The 16,998-nt window shown below is 43.7% G+C and overlaps 1 protein-coding gene across 1 annotated transcript in view; it reads left to right on the top strand.

The window, feature by feature from the left end:
• The first annotated feature begins 959 nt into the window (after positions 1–959).
• grb2a (growth factor receptor-bound protein 2a) overlaps positions 960–16,998 on the top strand; it is a 109,566-nt gene continuing 93,527 nt past the window's right edge. The window contains exon 1 of the mRNA XM_062026993.1: positions 960–1,196. Within this exon, the coding sequence (XP_061882977.1) occupies positions 1,041–1,196 (156 nt within the window). The 5' untranslated portion in view covers positions 960–1,040. The remainder of the gene's footprint in view (positions 1,197–16,998) is intronic.

Here is a 16,998-nt window from a genome sequence, read left to right as displayed (position 1 = left end):
GTTCTGAGTTCCCCTTGGAGGAACATCTGGTCAAACGCTACACACCCGATCTAAAATGAGTTTGACACCCCTGTACTAATCTATTTAGTGCTCAGTGTACATATATGTGTGTAAGTTTTTTGTTGACTATATTTTCTTCTTCAGCTGATGTGGCCAAAATGTCACTATTTGTAAACATAGTGGTCTTTGAAATGTAAAAAATGAAGTAGCTGAATTCAATTATTATGTCATATACATCTCAATAAATTGGACTATTGTGCAAAAGTTATTAGATTTTATGAGTTCAGTTCAGAGTAAGAGACCAATTCAATTGTGCAGCTTGGCGTTTCCTTGATGTGAGGACCTGATGATTTCGAAAAAGAAAGCAGATACAGCAATTATCTGCTCGGAGATGCTACCCGGTAGGTACAGGTAGTGACTAAAGTGTCCGCCCTGAGATCGGTATGTAGGAGTCATACCAAAGACTATAAAAATGGGACCCATTACCTCCCTGCTTGGCACTCAGCATCAAGGGTTGTAATTGGGGGTTAAATCACCAAAATGATTCACGGGCGTGGCCACTGCTGCTGCTCACTGCTCCCCTCTCCTCCCAGGGGGTGAACAAGGGGATGGGTCAAATGCAGAGGACAAATTTCACCACACCTAGTGTGTGTGTGACAATCATTGGTACTTTAACTTAACTTAATGCTTCAGTCACATGCAGGATTCTCACAGGAATGAGGCAAAAATTGCAAGTGTTGTTTTATTTTGTTTTGTGTTTTGGTTCATTTTTGCAGTTTAGTGTTCTGTTTTGTCCTCATGCAGCGCTCCTTCCCGTGTTTACTTTTCTTGTTGCCTTGGACACTGAATGGACACACCTGTCTTCTGTTTATGATTAGTAGTCCCACCTGTGTCCTTAATTAATCACTCCCCTTTAGATTCTTGGGTCACCCAGCATTAGTTGCTGGATCCATGTTTGCTACTCGTGACAGTTGCTTCTTCTTGCCACGCTTAAGTGTTAGTACACGCTGGCGACTGTTTGTGTTTTTTGCCTTAATACTATGCTAGCGTCTAAGTTTTTTGTATTTTTTGCCTGGCCTTGTGGAATTAAAATAGATCCTTACCTGCACGGCACACTGCTCCTGCCACTTCCTGCTTGGTTCTCTGCATCCGTGAGAACACAACCCTCGCAGCTATGCAACCCCATGATCGCAACAGTAAATGCCTTATAATTACAGTAAAAGGCTAATATTATGAGTAGAGATGTCCGATAATGGCTTTTTTGCCGATATCCGATATTCCGATATTGTCCAACTCTTAATTACAGATTCCGATATCAACCGATACAGACATATGCAGTCGTGGAATTAACACATTATTATGCCTAATTTTGTTGTGATCCCCCGCTGGATGCATTAAACAATGCAACAAGGTTTTCCAAAATAAATCAACTCAAGTTATGGAAAAAAAATGCCAACATGGCACTGTCATATTTATTATTGAAGTCACAAAGTGCATTTTTTTTTTTTTTTAACATGCCTCAAAACAGCAGCTTTGAATTAGGGACATGCTCTCCCTGAGAGAGCATGAGGAGGTTGAGGTGGGGGGGCGGGGGTGGGGGGGGTGTATATTGTAGCGTCCCGGAAGAGTTAGTGCTGCAAGGGGTTCTGGGTATTTGTTCTGTTGTGTTTATGTTGTGTTACGGTGCGGATGTTCTCCCGAAATGTGTTTCTCATTCTTGTTTGGTGTGGGTTCACAGTGTGACGCATATTTGTAACAGTGTTAAATTTGTTTATACGGTCACCCTCACTGTGACCTGTATGGCTGTTGACCAAGTATGCATTGCATTCACTTGTGTGTAAAAAGCCGTAGATATTATGTGATCGGGCCAGGTACCGTACAGTGGAGTTTTAAAAATTTTACTTTTTGAAACCAATACCGATCATTTCTGATATTACATTTTAAAGCATTTATCGGCCGATAATATCGTCAGTCCGATATTATCGGACATCTCTAATTATGAGTGTTCTTTATTTGATTGTTTGTGTTTAGATTTTAATCTGATTGATAATAAAAAGTGAATAGTTGATATAAGAGAGGGTGTACATTTTTGGGCTGTGATCCCGATCCGATTTCGAGTCCTGATCTGATACGCATTTTTGTGAAGGTTATCTTATTACATTTAGAATTTGCTAGTATTGTTGTAAATCAGAAGACATATGAAATAAAATGTGTGGTATTTAATGTTACATGTTTTTAAACTAAATAAAGTGGCTAGTGCACAATAACTAAACAAAAGCCAAAACTACAACAGGGTAGTGTTGTCCCGATACCAATATTTTGGTTCCGGTACTGAAATTATTTCGATACTTTTCGGTACTTTTCTAATTAAAGGGGACCACAAAAAATTGCATTATTGGCTTTATTTTAACAAAAAATCTTAGGGTACATTAAACATATGTTTCTTATTGCAAGTTTGTCCTTAAATATAATAGTGAACATACAAGACAACTTGTCTTTTAATAGTAAGTAAACAAACAAAGGCTCCTAATTTAGCTGCTGACGTATGCAGTAACATATTGTGTCATTTTCCATTATATTATTTTGTCAAAATTATTAACGACAAGTGGTAGAAAATGAATTATTAATCTACTTGTTCATTTACTGTTAATATCTGCTTACTTTCTCTTTTAACATGTTCTATCTACACTTCTGTAAAAATGTGTTAATCACTTATTCTTCTGTTGTTTGATAATTTACATTAGTTTTGGATGATACCACAAATTTGGGTATCAATCAGATACCAAGTCGTTACAGGATCATACATTGGTCATATTCAAAGTCCGCATGTGTCCAGGGTCGTATTTCCTGAGTTTATAAACATGATATAATTTTTTTTTTTTAAACGAAAGAAGATGCCAAAAAAAATCGATGTAATCATAGTAGTATTGACTAGATACGCTACTGTACTTGTATTCATTACGTAGAGGTACTTTTCAGAGGCGGTATAGTACCGAATAAGATTCATTTGTATCGCGGTACTATACTAAAAGCAGTATTCCGAACAACCCTACAACAGGGCTTGAAAGTTTAACGTAAACGCAATGCATTGTGGGTCTTGCGAGCCCCTGAATAGCGTATTTACACAGCTGAATGCAAGACTCTGTGCCAAAGTTGTGTTCTTTTCTTTAACAATTTTAAATACATCATTAACTGCCAAAATTACTTCAGGAAAAAAAACAATTGAGTTTTTTGTATTTTTTTTATTTCCAACGTGAAAGCAAAGCCAAGGAATTCCAGTTAGTGAATTGATTTACCGGTAAGTGGACCCCAACTTAAACAAGTTGAAAAACGTATTCGGGTGTTACCACTTAGTGGACAATAGTACGGAATATGTACTGTACTGTGCAATCTACTAATAAAAGTTTCAATCAATCAAATAGAGATGGTGAATAGCTCGGATAGCAGCTGTGATACCATCAAACATCACTTTTAACTGAACATGTTCACGGCATTTTCACACTGATAAGTTTGAGTCAAACCATGTTTTATTAGTTACAAACATAGCATTTAGTACGCTGTTAGCATTAGCCAAGCTAACGTACAGAATTTTAGAAAAAAAAGCATGTCTGTTTACTTTTAGTCATGGGTAAGTACAAAAAGTCCTCCAGTGATAATGTTACTTGTAAGAGAATTACTATCTTACTAGCAACTTCGATCTGTAGATAGACAATACGTTCATTGTAGTGTTGTCCCGATACCAATATTTTGGTACCGGTACCAAAATGTATTTCGATACTTTGCCCTGAGACCTTTTAATCGTTTGTTTTTAAACCAAAGTACGTTAATTTTCTCTCTTATGTCTCCACAGTGTGTCTGCTTGTAAGTACACTTTGTGTATGTGTTGCCTAACATGCGCCTCTGCAGCAATGGCACGACGTGACACCGAGAAAAAAAGTACCAGTATTTTTTAAAGGCCTACTGAAACCCACTACTACCAACCACGCAGTCTGATAGTTTATATATCAATGATGAAATCTTAACATTGCAACACATGCCAATACGGCCGGGTTAACTTATAAAGTGCAATTTTAAATTTCCCGGGAAACTTCCGGTTGAAAACGTCTAGGTATGATGACGTATGCGCGTGACGTCAATCGTTGAAACGGAAGTATTCGGACACATTGTATCCAATACAAAAAGCTCGGTTTTCATCGCAAAATTCCACAGTATTCTGGACATCTGTGTTGGTGAATCTTTTGCAATTTGTTTAATGAAGACTGCAAAGAAGAAAGTTGTAGGTGGGATCGGTGTATTAGCGGCTGGCTACAGCAACACAACCAGGAGGACTTTGACTTGGATAGCAGACGCGCTATCCGACGCTAGCCGCCGACCGCATCTATGATCGGGTGAAGTCCTTCGTCGATCGCTGGAACGCAGGTGAGCACGGGTGTTGATGAGCAGATGAGGGCTGGCTGGCGTAGGTGGATAGCTAATGTTTTTAGCATAGCTCTGCGAGGTCCCGTTGCTAAGTTAGCTTCAATGGCGTCGTTAGCAACAGCATTGTTAAGCTTCGCCAGGCTGGAAAGCATTAACCGTGTAGTTACAGGTCCATGGTTTAATAGTATTGTTGATTTTCTGTCTATCCTTCCAGTCAGGGGTTTATTTATTTTGTTTCTATCTGCAGTTAAGCCCGATGCTATCACGTTAGCTCCGTAGCTAAAGTGCTTCGTCGATGTATTGTTGTGGAGATAAAAGTCACTGTGAATGTCCATTTCGCGTTCTCGACTCTCTTTTTCAAGAGGATATAGTATCCGAGGTGGTTTAAAATACAAATCTGTGATCCACAATAGAAAAAGGAGAGAGTGTGGAATCCAATGAACCCTTGTACCTAAGTTACGGTCAGAGCGAAAAAAGATGTGTCCTGCACTGCACTCTAGTCCTTCACTCTCACGTTCCTCATCCACGAATCTTTCGTCCTGGCTCAAATTAATGGGGTAATCGTCGCTTTCTCGGTCCGAATCGCTCTCGCTGCTGGTGTAAACAATGGGGAAATGTGAGGAGCCTTTCAACCTGTGACGTCACGCTACTTCCGGTACAGGCAAGGCTTTTTTTTATCAGCGACCAAAAGTTGCGAACTTTATCGTCGATGTTCTCTACTAAATCCTTTCAGCAAAAATATGGCAATATCGCGAAATGATCAAGTATGACACATAGAATGGATCTGCTATCCCCGTTTAAATTTTAAAAAATAATTTCAGTAGGCCTTTAAATGTAATTATACAACATTTATACAGCCACTGTTGTGGGGCATTTTTTTGTCCTTTTGATACAAAACATTTCTAACACATCTATTTCAAATATTGTCAAAAAGTGGTGCTTATTTGAAATGAGTGTTGTATTCATCATTCGCTTTCATTAATTTGCAGATGTTTATTTTTTTGGCATCCTCTACTGAAAAGAAAAATATCTGTCATTGCTTTGATGTATGTCCCTTTTCAAATGATCAATTAGGTAGCCTTGTTTTTATTTATTTTTTTAAAGCATGCTTTCTCCCATTTAATTTCTCCACAAGCAAAAATCACCTTGGCAACAATTTTTTAAAAAGAACATTTACTTAAATTTCATGAAAGAGCATAAGTGAGCGGTTTGCAAAAAAATAGATATTGGATATTAATGTGACTGTTTTATTACTGGTTGGGGCAACCTTGTCCACCATTGCACTTTGTATGCAACGGCACACTGTCTTTCTTTGTCCGCTCAAAGATGTTCTCAATGTTTTTTATATATATAAACCAATTATTGGTCTGGTTACCACCTTTTTTGTGTAGAGACTCAAGGCGCTACAGTTTGAGGTCACAGGACATCCTTGGCGTGTTGGGTGCTAGAGCAAACACAACTCTTGGTAAAAAAATTTAAAAAAAATACATTAAAAAAAACGCCTTCAGATTTGCTACTCCATGGTCATGCAATGAATTACAAAATAATCAGAGGATTCCTGAACTTCAATTAATTTTGAAGCCCCACTTAAGGGGAACTGCACATTTTTTGGGAGTTTTGCCTGTCGTCCACAATCATTATGAAAGACATGACGATGGATGTTATTCATTTTTTTGCATTCTAAATATTAAATAAATGTGATCAAAAGTCCACCAAACGCCTCCATTGAGGTTTTATATACATGATGTAAGTATATATGTTATGTAGTAACAGGCACATTTATGATAACATTGAATATTTACGCATTTTGATCATTTTAAGCATACAAAGCATTCAAAAACGTTACGGTTTTTTTCTTCATCACTGATTACTGCTTACTGCACATTACTCACTGTACAAGGTCTGCTGTCATTAGGATGCCGACTGATAGGATATTCAAATATTCCCAATTAGATAAAGAATGACCATAATCCTCACAAAGAATCAATCAATTAATCAATCAATGTTTATTTATATAGCCCTAAATTACAAGTGTCTCAAAGGGCTGCACAAGCCACAACGACATCCTCGGTACAGAGCCCACATATCAGGGTTTTCCAAGCGTCTTTTTGTGTCGTTCTCGCCATTTCCATGTCCTAAGTGGTTGTCAAAGTGTCCCAACTTGTCGGAATATGTCCTCAGACTTCTTCTGTCCAGGTGATATGCATGATTTATGATCTACAATAAACTTACAGGCAGCGAGGAAACACCTCAAAATTGGACACGGGCTTCTGATCACAGCGCCACTATTCGTCTGCGTTACCGCTTATAATAACAATATCACTAATACTTGGTTAATATTCAAGTCACGAAATGTAAATGGAGTATTGTTGGCGCTTTTTTAATGGTTATTTATTGGATTTTATGGACAAAATAGAGGGCTTCCCATTGGCTCCGCTGTAAGTAAACTTATTTGTTGTATTTACTAGTTAGAATGCATTACAAAAAAAAAACATCCATCGTCATGTCTGATTGTGAACCAAAAAAAAGTGCAGTTCCCCTTTTAAGTACTTTCAGTTTTGGTTGATTTTAGCGGCGCCAGTGGACCAAAGCGGTAGTGTTTTGCCTGAGAGAAGACTTCATTTCCCATGAGGACCAGCGTCAGAAACTACTGTCACATACATACGAAATGGAACGATAATACCACAATGATTCAGTATGACTGATCTTTCCACAGTAGGAACCGTCATATTTTACTCAAACTTTATATGTGCGGTTCGCAGTCATCACATAGTTTTTTCTTTATACAATACTTTTAAGTTTGTTGGCAGTGTGAAACTATCAGTTGGTAGTTAATTATTGTTATTACGCAGGTTTCCGATAGCTAACATTATCTTTTTGATTTGAGCATCCAAAGTCACTTACTAGTTGAGCAGTAACCGAGCCAAGGCAGCATAGGGTCAAAATTCCCTCCTCGTCTGTGAGCCCACGCCAGCGAGTGTCCTTTTATCCGGGTGGGCTTCCTTTTTTTCTTATTTTTGTCTCCTCAGAAAAAACTTTTCATTTCTTTGGTTGTTTAGCAGCTTCTACCATGAGAGCAGTACAATGCTGCAGTCCATTTACCTGGGAGGTGGAAAAGTCGTAACTAGGAACGGCGTCACAGCCGAGTCCAGCTACGATGTCGGAAATCAAGATTGCCACATCTACGAACGCTATTTTTGCGCTTGCCTTGTCTGAATACAAACAACTTATTGGAAATAATGCACTCTTTCTGCGACCTTCACACCCGGTGGATGAAGCAAAAACATGGATGCTATTGCTAGCTACACACAGCGTATATACTACATGGAAAAATGTTTGTTTACACTAAAGTGATTTTACCATAGTGCAAAAACAATAATGTTCGTGTTGGAGGAGTTGTGAATGACTGCAGGGCCACAACATTAGGTACACCTGCAGACTGCAGCACGGATTTCATATTTCATTTATTCACAACTCCTCCAACACGAATATTATTGTTTTTGCACTTTTTGGCTTCTTATTAAATAACTTTTTTAAATAGATTCAATCTTGCACGTGGAAAGTTTAAGTGTGGGCTTTAGTTGATATAACACTCCCGTCAGGGGGTGCATTCTATGGCGGGGGTGCATTAATCCAGCACAACAGCGGCACATGGACTTCATTTATAAGTAAAGGTAAGACCATAATAACGTTTTTTTTATTAAATGTGCTTTTTTGTGTGCTACAGTTTGTATGTGTAAAGTTAAAGTTAAGATTAAGTACCAATGATTGTCACACACACACACTAGGTGTAATGAAATTTGTCCTCTGCATTTGACCCATCCCCTTGTTCACCCCCTGGGAGGTGAGGGGAGCAGTGGGCAGCAGCGGCGCCGTGCCTGGGAATAATAATAATAATAATAATTTTTGGAGATTTAACCCCCAATTCCAACCCTTGATGCTGAGTGCCAAGCAGGGAAGAATGCTGATATGAGCTTTTAAACACAACCCGTTAACTGCTGCCAATCAAATGGTGAATAAGATACTCTTTAGGGTTCATATGTTTGTAAATCTGACTGTGATGAAGTCAGTGCCTCACCAGCCATGAACCTCACCGCACGCCACTGATATATGTATACATGTTATATTGATATAATGGATGTATAATTATAATTATTCTAATTGAATAGTAAGAGTATATGAAAGTTGAACTCCTATCTTGTTTACTTCCGTGACGACTTCTTTAAAGCTTTTTTAATCAATCAAGCAGCTAAAAGTCAAACATGGATAAGTGCTGAGAGTGTTTTGCATTTTTCCCATCATGCCTTGCAATGGATTTATAATGGGTATAATTTAGATTTTTTTTTTTTTTATGGTGATGCGACGTTTTACAAAGTTCACTGAGCAGGTTGTGTTGTGTGTGATCGTGTGCTGACTTTTTTGTGCTAGTTGAATTTTTTTTACGCACCATGACTAGGAAAGGTTGTTTGGATTGGGTCATATAAGTAAATGATGTGCTTGTGATGTCAAAAAAGTATACATTATGGTCATTGACCTAAGTTACTCACATCATCCATTAAATGGTGACACATTTCCAATTTTAATTTGGACTCACCCCGCACGGTCAGGTTGCTTGTTGAACTCGTGCTGTCATCTTGTGGGCCAAATTGAAGGCACTCCGCGAGCCAAATTGACGGTGCCGCCGTGCCTTCAATTTGGCCAGCAGGCCGCAGTTTGGACACTACTGCCGTGAAGCAAGTCAGCACATTTGTAGTTGTTTGTGTGGCAGGGTTCCTGCCACCCTCCTCAAAGTTGCTTAGTGCCGGTGAGAGCAAAACAGACCCCTCAGGCCATGACAGAAGTGTCATTCAACTAGTTCTAAGTCCATGTATCACATACTTGCCAACCCTTCCGTCTTTTTCCGGGAGACTCCCGAATTTCAGTGTCCCTCCCGAAAATCTCCCGGGGCAACCATTCTCCCGAATTTCTCTCGATTTTCACCCGGACATCAATATTGAGGGCGTGCCGTGATGGCACTGCCGTTAGCGTCCTGTACAACATGTTGTATGCGGCTTCTACTAACACACGTAAGTGACTGCAAGACATACTTGATCAACAGCCATACAGGTCACACTGAGGGTGGATGTACACTACTGTTCAAAAGTTTGGGGTCACATTAAAATGTCCTTATTTTTCAATGAAGATAACTTTAAACTAGTCTTAACTTTAAAGAAGTACACTCTATACATTGCTAATGTGGTAAATGACTATTCTAGCTGCTAATGTCTGGTTTTTGGTGCAATATCTACATAGGTGTATAGAGGCCCATTTCCAGCAACTATCACGCCAGTGTTCTAATGGTACAATGTGTTTGCTCATTGGCTCAGAAGGCTAATTGATGATTAGAAAACCCTTGTGCAATCATGTTCACACATCTGAAAACAGTTTAGCTCGTTACAGAAGCTACAAAACTGACCTTCCTTTGAGCAGATTGAGTTTCTGGAGCTTCACATTTGTGGGGTCAATTAAACGCTCAAAATGTCCAGAAAAAGATAACTTTCATCTGAAACGCGACAGTCTATTCTTGTTCTTAGAAATTAAGGCTATTCCACAAAATTGTTTGGGTGACCCCAAACTTTTGAACGGTAGTGTATAAACAACTTTAACACTGTTACAAATATGCGCCACACTGTGAACCCACACCAAACAAGAATGACAAACACATTTCGGGAGAACATCCGCACCGTAACACAACATAAACACAACAGAACAAATACCCAGAATCCCTTGCAGCCCTAACTCTTCCGGGCTACAATATACACCCCTGCCCCCTGCCCCCTGACACCTCAACCCCTCCACCCCCATCTCCCGAATTCGGACATCTCAAGGTTGGCAAGTATGATGTATCATCCAAAAAGTTATGGAAACATTTTATGAAGGTTGAAAAGTTACTTAGTGCTGCTTTAAAGGATCGGGAAGCTAGTTCTATTGGGCACTGTACTTGTTTTTTTTTGTTATACTGTATGTATTTATGAAACCTGTTTTTGCTGTCCTCTTGGCCAGGTCACTCTTGCCAAATAGATTGTAATCTCAATGAGTTGTTACCTGGTTAAATAAAGGAGAATTAAATGCAATACGTCAATCCAGTTTGTCTCTCCCGGGGTTGCGGGGATGGTCGGAGCCTATCTCAGCTGCATTGAATGAATAAATATATCACATCAGCAGTTTAGGCAGTCTGCATTTACTATTAAGACATACCGAGTCTGGAACATATTGCCAAGTTCAAATCGAATTCCACATATTAAAAAATAAAGGAGTTAAACAATAATATAAAGGAGACAGACACCGTGAGCCTGGTTCATCCTGCATACTTCCTTCCCAAAGTCACTTTTCTAGTTCTCTCTTCATACAATAAGTGGTTGTCTGTCTTGTTTTTCACTATGCTGCTAAACTTATGTTGTTGTTCATTAAAAGCAATTGAATCAATTTTGACTGCAGCCTATCTTGGCCGCCTGTGTATATTTAAAGCCGTCTCCAGGCAGTGAGTGATCAAGGAGATATGTCGGCGGACTGTATAATCCGTGCTTTTCGGGGGATTGGCAGATGTCTACAGGGGAGTGGATGAAAAAAAAAAACATCACTGCCACTCTTACTTAAAATGCCAGACAGACATGGATTTTCAGGCAAGTTCCTGCATTTGCAAAATGTAGCACCCTTATTCTTCCCTGATACCACAAGATTACAAATATTGTATATGTTTGCTACTTTACCCTCTGCATCTGGGGTTCTGTAAATGGCTGACACATCCATACTGCATGATTGCTATATTCGGCCAGGACCCTATTCTCCCATGTCAAAAAATCTGTGCAATTTGCATGGATTCTAGTGACTTAAAGGCCTACTGAAATGATTTTTTTTATTTAAACGGGGATAGCAGATCCATTCTATGTGTCATACTTCATATCATTTCGCGATATTGCCATATTTTTGCTGAAAGGATTTAGTAGAGAACATCGACGATAAAGTTTGCAGCTTTTGGTCGCTGATAAAAAAAGCCTTGCCTGCACCGGAAGTAGCGTGACGTCACAGGTTGAAAGGCTCCTCACATTTCCCCATTGTTTACAAGGCAGCCAGAGCGATTCGGACCGAGAAAGCGACGATTACCCCATTTATTTGAGCGAGGATAAAAGATTCGTGGATGAGGAACGTCAGAGTGAAGGACTAGAGTGTAGTGCAGGACGTATCTTTTTTCGCTCTGACCGTAACTTAGGTACAAGGGTTCATTGGATTACACATTTTCTCCTTTTTCTATTGTGGATCACGGATTTGTATTTTAAACCACCTCGGATACTATATCCTCTAGAAAATGAGAGTCGAGAACGCGAAATGGACATTCACAGTGACTTTTAACTCCACGACAATACATCGGCGAAGCTCTTTAGCTACGGAGCTAACGTGATAGCACATCGGGCTTAAATGCAGATAGAAACAAAATAAATAAACCCCTGACTGGAAGGATAGACAGAAAATCAACAATACTATTCAACCATGGACATGTAAATACACGGTTAATGCTTTCCAGGCTGGCGAAACTTAACAATGCTGTTGCTAACGACGCCATTGAAGCCAACTTAGCAACGGGACCTCTACAGAGCTATGCTAAAAACATTAGCTATCCACCTACGCCAGCCCTCATCTGCTCAACACCCGTGCTCACCTGCGTTCCAGCGATCGACGGAGCGACGATCATAGATGCGGTCGGCGGCCCGGAGACGGAGGAAGTCAAGGTGAGGTTGGCGGCTAGCTCGTCTGCTATCCATCTCAAAGTCCTCCTGGTTGTGTTGCTGTAGGCCACCGCTAATACACCGATCACACCTACAACTTTCTTCTTTGCAGTCTTCATTGTTCATTAAACATTGTGGGCCGAGTACTGCAGGGGAGGAGTGGTCTTGGCCTTGCGGCCAATACACCAGCCTGGAGCAAGGCCACTCCATCTCAGAGACGCAAGCTGGTGGTCCAGGAGATACGTCGGGAAGAGGAAGCAAGAAGGTGCGCACAAGCTGTGGCGCAGGCAAAACAAGGGCAGTGGATGACATGGGAAGGAGTAGAGAAGAGGAAGATCTCCTGGAAAGAGCTGTGGGAGATGGAGGCATTCAGGGCAAGCTTTACCATCAGGGCTGCCTACGATGTCCTGCCTTCTCCAAAAAACATCAGCCAGTGGTATGGTGAAGACCCCACATGCCCTCTGTGTCCGAGTCCAGCAACACTGAAGCACATCCTGGTGGGCTGCAAGACCAGCCTCACCCAAGGCCGTTACACCTGGCGGCACAACCAGGTGCTAAAGTGTCTTGCAGCAGTGCTGGAAAGTCAACGGACAAGTGTCAATGCCCTTCCTCCTTCGTCATCCCGTTGGCAAGCAACAACATTTGTCCGGGAGGGCGAGGGTCAAGCCAACCTCACCCCCACAAGACCAGACACTGGACAGCTAGGCGGGGCACGGGACTGGAGACTGCTGGCAGACCTGGGCCAGAGACTCTGCTTCCCAGGTGAGATTGCGTCCACCAACCTGCGGCCAGATCTTGTTCTGTGGTCAGCTTCGCTCAGGCTTGTGTACATCATAGAGCTCACGGTGCCCTGGGAGAGTGCAATGGAGGAGGCCTACGAGCGCAAGAAGTTGAGGTACACTGAGCTTGCAGCCGATGCGCAACAACAAGGCTGGAAAGCGAGGGTACGCCCAGTGGAAGTAGGCTGCAGAGGATTCGTGGCCACCTCAACATCCAGGCTCCTCAGGGAAATGGGAGTGCGAGGGAAGGCCCATCGACAGGCAGTGAAAGACCTCTCAAAAGCCGCTGAAAAGGGGAGTCAGTGGCTGTGGGTCAGGCGAAGGGACTCCACCTGGGCTTTCAAGTGAGTGATGCCATCTAGGGAGTGATCCTGGGACGCTGGGACTCACTGCTGAACCCTCTGGAGGTGTCGTGGGCCTATCAGCGAAACACTGAGGATGGGGGGCGCCCACTTGATAACCCAGAGGATGCCTTCACTCACTTGACCATCCCACTAAGTCGCATAGGTGTCTCAAGTATGCATTAGGGGATTGTAACACCTAGTCCTACACAACAGATCTGATCATCTGGTGAACCAGTGACTGCTGTGAAAGGGCAGCTGACAACAAGGGAAAGACCTTGCGACGGCATGGAAAGACAGCTGGCAGGAGGGAATAGACCCCAACGGGGCTGCCATGGGCTAGCTACCCGTGGTGGCAGGATCCAGCACGAACGGTGTATGGGTTCCACCCAAACATGGCTACGAAAAGTTCTAAGAAGAAAATACCCCCTGAGTCAGCGAGAGCGGGGGCGGAAGATGGCTCATCGGCAGAACACCCGGTAACGAACACAGGAACGGAACAGACTACGAGTTTGATGATCAGCATACCTGAGGCTCCAACAGCCACAGCAGGACACAAGCTTCAGAGATGCGTATGTGGTTGGACAAAGGTTACTTCCACCCAAGGCCTGAAAATACACCAAGGCAAGAAAGGGTGCCTAAAGAAGGGTCAACAGGGAACTCGCATCGACAGCTACTTTCTGAGAAGCAGGTCGAGTCAGTCGACTGAAGTTCAGCAGCAGGACAAACCCCACAGTCTGCAGGACATCAACACCCCTGTCCCTGAGGAGGCAGAACTAGGCACGGGAGAACAACCTGAACCCAACCCACTACGACCTGCAACGGAAAAGAAGATCCGGGGGCGAAGGCCATTTGTCAAGTGGCCAAAATCCTGCGACGGGACACTGTGGAAGGAGGTCAACACTGATCTCTGCAACATCATAGAAGGGATCAGAGGCACCGCCATGAAGAAGTTGGAGAGAATGGGGGATCTAATCTATGCCTATGGAGTGGAACGGTTTGGAGTGGTCGAAGGAAAACGATCTGCTCCATCAATCCCCACTAAGTCCAGAAGACAGACAGAAATAGACCGCCTAGTCAAGGAGAGGAGACAGCTGAAGAAGCAATGGAGGAAGGCCACAGAGGAGGAGAAGGAGGGCATAAACCTGCTGCAGGGAGAGATCCAGAGTAGACTTGCAACACTGAGGAGAGCGGAAAACCTTCTGAGGAAGCGCAGAAGGAAGGAGCAAACAAGAACACGCTTCTACAAAGACCCCTTCAAATTTGTGAAGAGTCTGTTCACAAAGGAGAAGTCTGGAAGTCTCTCAGTGTCAAAGGCCAACCTGGAAGAACATCTGCAAAAATCCAGCACAGACGACCGACACCATGAAGAGGTTACACTCCCACCTGACATGCCACCAGTCAATCCACCAGAGCACGATCTAGACATCAGCCTACCCAGATGGAGTGAAGTAGACAAAACCGTGCGTAGAGCAAGGGCCGCATCAGCTCCAGGTCCCAACGGAGTTCCATACAGGCTCTACAAAAACGCACCAGATGTCCTGCGCTTCCTCTGGAAGCTGATGAGAGTCGTGTGGCAAAAGAAGGAGATACCAACTTCCTGGCGAAGAGCCGGTGGAATCCTTATCCCCAAGGAAAAGGACTCATCAGAAATCGGCCAATTCCGCCAGATCAGCCTTCTAAATGTCGAGGGAAAAATATTCTTCAGCGTGGTTGCTCATAGGCTGGCAGGATATCTGCAAAGAAACAACCTGATTGACACATCAATCCAGAAAGCAGGCATCTCAGGCTTCCCCGGTTGCATGGAACATACTAGTGTCATCTGGCATCAGATCCAGGTTGCCAAGAAGGAGAGAACAGACCTTTATGTGGTTTTCCTGGATCTCGCCAATGCCTTTGGCTCAGTCCCTCACAACCTCCTGTGGACAGCTTTCGACTACTTCAGGGTCCCAGCAGCTCTCACAACCCTTGTCAAGGCCTACTTCCAGGACGTCCAGCTATGCGTGACAACTGCCGAGTACACCACAGCATGGCAACACCTGGAGGTGGGAATCATGGCCGGCTGCACCATCTCCCCGCTGGCCTTCACCATGGCCATGGAGGTGATCATCCGGGCATCGCGATGGGTGGTTGGGGGACAGCTAATAAGACCTGGCCTGAGGCTGCCGCCTGTCAGAGCCTACATGGATGACCTCACAACACTCACCACAACCAAGGCTTGCACTGTACGGCTTCTGAGAAAGCTCCAAGAAAACATCGAGCTGGCTCGCATGAAGATCAAGCCAAGCAAGTCCAGAAGCATCTCTATTGACAAGGGGAAACTGTCACACCACCGCTTTCACATTGGTGAGGAACCTATTCCAACAGTCTCCGAGAAGCCTGTGAAGTCCCTAGGTCGTTGGTATGATGCCTCCCTCAAAGACAAAGAGCAAGTAGATCAGCTCAGGAAGGAGGTAGCCAGCGGCCTGGAGAACATCGACAGAACCCTGCTTCCTGGCAAGCTGAAGCTCTGGTGCATGCAGTATGGACTACTTCCACGCCTATTGTGGCCACTAACCCTCTATGAAGTCCCGCTCTCTAAGGTGGAAAAGCTGGAGAGACTGGTTAGCTCATATGCAAGGAAGTGGCTTGGCCTTCCCAGGTGCCTCAGCAGTATTGGACTCTACGGCAAAGGAATGTTAGAACTGCCCATTTCCAGTCTCTCAGAGGAGTTCAAGTGCGCCAAAGTCAGACTGGAGATGATGCTACTGGATTCGAGTGATCCATTTGTAGCCCAAGCTGCCCCCATTCTGGCTACTGGGAGGAAGTGGACCCCACTGGCTGCAACTGAGCAGGCTAAAGCAGCACTCAGGCACAGAGACATTGTGGGCCGAGTACTGCAGGGGAGGAGTGGTCTTGGCCTTGCGGCCAATACACCAGCCTGGAGCAAGGCCACTCCATCTCAGAGACGCAAGCTGGTGGTCCAGGAGATACGTCGGGAAGAGGAAGCAAGAAGGTGCGCACAAGCTGTGGCGCAGGCAAAACAAGGGCAGTGGATGACATGGGAAGGAGTAGAGAAGAGGAAGATCTCCTGGAAAGAGCTGTGGGAGATGGAGGCATTCAGGGCAAGCTTTACCATCAGGGCTGCCTACGATGTCCTGCCTTCTCCAAAAAACCTCAGCCAGTGGTATGGTGAAGACCCCACATGCCCTCTGTGTCCGAGTCCAGCAACACTGAAGCACATCCTGGTGGGCTGCAAGACCAGCCTCACCCAAGGCCGTTACACCTGGCGGCACAACCAGGTGCTAAAGTGTCTTGCAGCAGTGCTGGAAAGTCAACGGACAAGTGTCAATGCCCTTCCTCCTTCGTCATCCCGTTGGCAAGCAACAACATTTGTCCGGGAGGGCGAGGGTCAAGCCAACCTCACCCCCACAAGACCAGACACTGGACAGCTAGGCGGGGCACGGGACTGGAGACTGCTGGCAGACCTGGGCCAGAGACTCTGCTTCCCAGGTGAGATTGCGTCCACCAACCTGCGGCCAGATCTTGTTCTGTGGTCAGCTTCGCTCAGGCTTGTGTACATCATAGAGCTCACGGTGCCCTGGGAGAGTGCAATGGAGGAGGCCTACGAGCGCAAGAAGTTGAGGTACACTGAGCTTGCAGCCGATGCGCAACAACAAGGCTGGAAAGCGAGGGTACGCCCAGTGGAAGTAGGCT

The sequence above is a fragment of the Entelurus aequoreus genome, linkage group LG18, assembly GCF_033978785.1.
Source record: "Entelurus aequoreus isolate RoL-2023_Sb linkage group LG18, RoL_Eaeq_v1.1, whole genome shotgun sequence".
NCBI classification, from domain to species: domain Eukaryota; kingdom Metazoa; phylum Chordata; class Actinopteri; order Syngnathiformes; family Syngnathidae; genus Entelurus; species Entelurus aequoreus.
This window is presented reverse-complemented; position numbering and strand designations above follow the sequence as displayed.